Source organism: Cyanistes caeruleus, unplaced genomic scaffold (assembly GCF_971803275.1).
Source record: "Cyanistes caeruleus unplaced genomic scaffold, bCyaCae1.hap1.1 HAP1_SCAFFOLD_81, whole genome shotgun sequence".
NCBI classification, from domain to species: domain Eukaryota; kingdom Metazoa; phylum Chordata; class Aves; order Passeriformes; family Paridae; genus Cyanistes; species Cyanistes caeruleus.
The window spans coordinates 1,221,762-1,226,493 of record NW_028255891.1 but is presented as its reverse complement, the minus strand read 5'-3'; the positions used below and the strand labels follow the sequence as shown (position 1 = coordinate 1,226,493).

Sequence of the window (4,732 nt, the reverse complement as noted above, 5' to 3'; positions counted from 1 at the left end):
ACGCAGGGCTGGGCTGTGCTCTCCGGCCTCTCCCGCAGCCCCTCAGCTCTGGCTGCTCTTTGCCAGATGCAGCCATGGACGGCACACAAGAGCAGGACACCGCCCGTGGCCGCTTCCGCAGAGCAGCGCAGGTACCTGCAGCCATCCCCACCTGCGCTGGGCCTGCTGGCACTGCTCAGCCCAGCACCGCACTTGGAGCACTCCATGCAACTTCCCTGCCTTCCTGCCCTTCTCCTACAGTTTCTTTACCAATACATCAAGAGAATTGGCAAGGAAGACACCAGTCCCATGGACACTGAGGTCAAGGCATCCTCAGAGGTCTTGGTAGAACAGAGCAGCGCTGCCCAGCTGGATCTGCTTGTAGAGACGGCTCTTTTCAATCCAGAGCAAGTAAGCAGCCTGTGGCCAGCCTTTGATCCTCCAGCAATTGCTTGGCTTTCCCAAGCCACACCTGCTGCTCACTTGGAGCTTTTGAGGCCATGGCAGCGTGCTGGAAGAGAAGCACTTGTCTGGGGAAGAAGCTGGGCACATTGCTGACTCCCTCTGCTAGCATTCCAAGTCTCCCTGTGCCTTCTCCAGGTGCCCGGCGTGGTGAGGTACATCCACCAGTGGCTCATGGCCAATGAGGCTGCTGAGCACAGGATGGACTGGGCCCTGATGCAAGTGGCCGAGGCAGAGCCCGATGATGTGGCCATCACTCTCCTGCGGGTGGCCCCAACGTGTGACAGGTATGGGGCCCAGCTGCCCTGAGGCCTCAGGGCTCCCCAGCCCATCACCCTGTACAGCCCGGCCCAGGGCTGTGAGCAACACAGACTTGCAGGGCCCTCTGGCTGCTCCCTTTGCCAGCCCTGCTACAAAGTCGGCCCCCGAGCCTGCTGCCGTGCTGCCAGCCTGCCCCTCAGGGGCCTGTCCCCACAGGGCTGGGCTGCCTGGCTGCTGCTGCCGCTCAGGGCCAGTGGGCACAGGCAGAGCTGGTGGCCAGCTCAGCTCCCCGCTGCTGCCCAGCCCACGGTGCTGTGTCTGACCCCGCAGAGCTGCTATGGCCATGTGGACGACCATCTTGCTCTCGCCCTGGATTTCAGAGGAAGTGACACCGCTCCTCATCAATGTGGTGGGGAGCTGGCCGCAGAAAAACCTGGGCACCTCTGATGGGGACAAGACGGCTGTCTTTTCCCTGACTGTGAGTTTCGGGAGCTGGCCTTTGCTCACCGCAAGGCCGGCCGCCTCTCCAGCAACTCTGTTGCCTCCTTCCCCCACTGCATCTCCCTGCTTCAGGCACTGGCCACAAACCTGGCCTAGGGGCAGCTTCAGGGCCACCAGGCCCGCTGCTCCCCCTGTGTCTGCCCCGGCCTCTCCCTGCCACGCTCAGGCCCTGCCACACGGACGCCCCGGCACTGAGCGCTGTCTTGGGCTGCTTTGTCCTCTACAGGCAACTCTGGTGATGTGGAAGATCCTCCAGGGGCCCTGTTGCCCACAGATCCTCACAGTCTATTTCCCCCGCCTCTTTGTGCATCTCCTCTTCCAAACGTACTTCAGTACTTTGTATATGACAGAGGACGTCCATACCTTCTGGAAGGAATGCCAGGAGCAACACGGCCTCTCCACCAGCCCCAACAGGTGCTCCATGCCACTCCTCCTGTCCCTGCCACTTCCCCAGCCTCGGAGCCAGCGCTCCCAGCGTCACCTGGGCTTTGCTGTGCACACAGGTTTGCAGTGCAGACCCTGAAGGCCCTGCTCTGCAGTCTCCACTTGGAGCATGTGGTGGTGGCAATGGAACGCAAGCGTGGCTGGGACACGCTGCTCTGTGCTGACACCCACCACTATGCCGTGGGTCTGCTGGCCAGGTGAGCCCCCCTTCTCCCCACTGCCTCTGGCATTTGTGCCCCCTGCCCGGGATGCCCCCCACAGTCCCCGTGGCCATGGGCCTGAGGGCCTCGTCACCGAGGGATTGCCAAGGAGACTGCAAAATGCTGCGAGAGGAACCTGTCCAGGAGCAGCCACATCTCAAGGGCCCAAATCGCCTCACAGGGTACTGGGGCAATAGGACAACTGTGTCCATCAGTCCTGGGAGAGGTTTCTCGCACCCTTGCTGAGACTCTTTCTGCCATTTTCCGCCTTCCAGGGTAATGCGCCGTGCATCCATCCACTTGTGCAAAGGCATCTTAAGCTACCTGCTTGAGGTGCTCAGCAAACCGTTGCCACTCTGGGATGTCTCTGCCATGGCATTCCTTGTGGAGGTGAGCCTGATGGCCAGCACTACCTCGCTCAGCTCCCTGCCAGCCCTGTCCCCTGGCACAGCCACAGCTGCCTGGGATGGCACCTGCGCCCTGTGCTGCTGCCTGGGCCCAGCCCTGCGCACTTCCAGGCTCCTGCCGGCCGGCTCCCCTCTCACTGCCCTGTGCCTTTCAGCTCCTAGATTGCCTGGACTTGAGTGACTGTGGTGACAGCCTAATGGAGATCTTGTATAAGTACCTGTGGTACAACTCCAGAGAGATGCATCACCAGGTTCTCAGGGCTCTCCTCATGCTAAGGGACCGTCCCTCCATGGTGAGAAGGGGGCAGCAGCTGAAGCCGTGTGGGCAGCATGAGGCTGGGCAATGCTGTCACTTGGCCTTGGCTGGCCTTTGCCTTGGGCGCTGAGGCAGCTCCTTCCAGCTCTCCTGTCTCCTGCTTCAGCTGCCCGAGTGCTTTGGGACAGCCCTTTGGCCTCTGGGCCCTGCGGCAGCTGCCCGGGCTTTCACACCCTTGTGTTCTGCACAGGCCGAAAGAATGCAGAGCCTGACAGGAAGACTAGTGCACCTCCTGTGGGACTTGGACAGTGACGTGGCCAGGATGAGCACTGCTCTTCTGAGCCATATTTTCCTGAAAGAAGACACCCCAATATCCTGGCGCAGGGCCCTGCAGCTGGCTGAGCCGCTCCTGAAACTCCTGGACAATGTAAGGCTCTGTGCCCCAGCCACGGCCACTGCCTGCTGCCCGGACATTTTGTGCCCTGTGCATTTGCAGACCTGTGCCGATGTGGGCCATAAGAAGCCAATGATAAGGTCATTTTTCCTTCCTTCCTTTCATACAGCCTGATAGCCAGGTGCAGCTGCTCTCCATGTCTCTCCTTCGAAGAGTGATGTCTTCAGCAGAAGAAGAAGGAAGAAAGCCCCTGAAGGAACGAGTGTACCAGAGCCTGCTCCCACTCTTTTTCCACTGCCAAGATGAGAATCGGCATGTGGCAGAGGTGAGGACTCCTGGGCTGCTGCTGCGCCTTGGCAGGGGGCTCAGCTGCCTCCTGCCCTGACGCAGGCTTGCAGGCTGCAGCCTCCTCCAGCCCTTGGCACTGGGACACTCCTGTGCCCTGCCTTGTGGGGCCATTTGCTGCTCTCTGCTGCTCCCCAGGCCTCTCGGACAACGCTCCTTCGCGCGGCTGGCTTTCTGAAGAGGCCAGACCTGGAGAAAGCTGTGAGGAAGGAGAAGCTGTGGAAGTTTGCCAAGCTCGTGGTAAGGACAGCCTGGAAGTCCCAGCCTCAATCTACAGAAGCCCCCTGGCCCCGGTGCTCGGTGTGTGGGGCTGGCAGCTGTGCCCCTGCCCACTGCTGCAGCCGGAGGCCGCACGGCTTCTTCTCCAGCCGCCTGTGGCCCCGAACCGGGTGCCGATGGAGCCCCAGCCCAGCGGGGCTGCGGGCCGGGCCGGCATCGCGGCTCCCCGGGCAGCAGCCGGCCCTCTGCCCCCTCCAGAGCCCGGCGCCAGCGGCTGCTGGCCGGGCCTCAGGGCTGGCCGGGCACGGGAGGCCGGGGCTAGCCGCAGGCAGCAGCGCCCGGCCGAGGGGCAGAGCCCGCGCCAACCCTTCCCTCCTGCCGCTCTCTCCAGCTGGCCGACCCCAGGATCCCCTTGGCCGAGCACCTGCGCCGGGCCCTGCAGTACCTGCAGGACCCACAGGAGACCCTGCGAGCGGCGGCCATCAGGGTCATCGGTGAGTCCCGAGCCCGGGCTCCCTCCCCGCCCCGCCGCAGCTCGGCCCCAGCCCCGGCTGCTGCCCCGGCAGCGGCACCCGGGCCCGGCGGCCGGGAGCCCCGTCTGCCCTCGGGGCTGCTGCTGCCGGCCTCTGGCAGCCGTGCCCTTGGGCTGGGTCAGGATGCGGCAAGGGCCCGGGCTGAGCCCTGCCGGGGCAGGAGGCCGTGTGGCCACAGGGCTGGCAGGGAGCTGTGCTGCTGGGACCCTGACAAGCTCTGTGTTCTCAGGGATGGCCGGGGAGCAGCTGAGGGGGCAGTAGGCAGAGCTCCAGGTGTTGTGCAGAGGTGAGCCACGGCAGCAGGCTGACAGTGGTGGCTGTCGGGGGCAGCTGCAGGCCCTGGCCAGGCTGTGGAGGGCTCTGCTCCCTGTGCCGATGAGGGACGGCGTGGGCAGAGCACAGTGAGATTTCAGGGCCACGTGGGGCATTTGTGGCCAGCAGCTTTGGGCTGACCCCCTTGGTCCCTGCTCCCTCCTGGCCAAGGCAAGAGCCGGCTGGCATGGCCCTGGCAGGGGGCTCTCGCTGGGCCCCCACAGCTCTGGGGTCTGACCGTGGCTCTGTTTGTCTCTCTTGCAGCCCTCGAACGCCTGACAGAGGACAGAAGCAGTGCCGTGTCAGACCTGGCACTTGAAACGCTGTATGTCCTCCGGGCCATCCAGAGTGCCCGTTACTCCATTCTCCAGAGGATGCAAGACCAAATCCTCAGGGCATGGAGGACACGGCCTCGTCTG

General features: G+C 63.7%; 1 protein-coding gene across 1 annotated transcript; it reads left to right on the top strand.

Annotated features, from left to right (window-relative positions):
* Positions 1-288: 288 nt before the first annotated feature.
* Positions 289-1,848, top strand: LOC147646734 (uncharacterized). Its single transcript, XM_086873027.1, has 5 exons — positions 289-390; positions 580-728; positions 1,033-1,180; positions 1,430-1,617; positions 1,707-1,848. Exons 1-5 carry the CDS (start codon positions 289-291, stop codon positions 1,846-1,848), a joined length of 729 nt encoding a protein of 242 aa, XP_086729153.1.
* The last annotated feature ends 2,884 nt before the right edge of the window (positions 1,849-4,732 follow it).

Bases quoted from the DNA above. Each gene is read 5' to 3' on its own strand.
- LOC147646734 (XM_086873027.1), top strand. From the start codon at position 289: ATGGACACTGAGGTCAAGGCATCCTCAGAGGTCTTGGTAGAACAGAGC. The intron at 729-1,032 runs GTATGGGGCCCA...CTGACCCCGCAG, and splicing joins GTGGCCCCAACGTGTGACAG to AGCTGCTATGGCCATGTGGA. The intron at 1,618-1,706 runs GTGCTCCATGCC...CTGTGCACACAG, and splicing joins CTCTCCACCAGCCCCAACAG to GTTTGCAGTGCAGACCCTGA.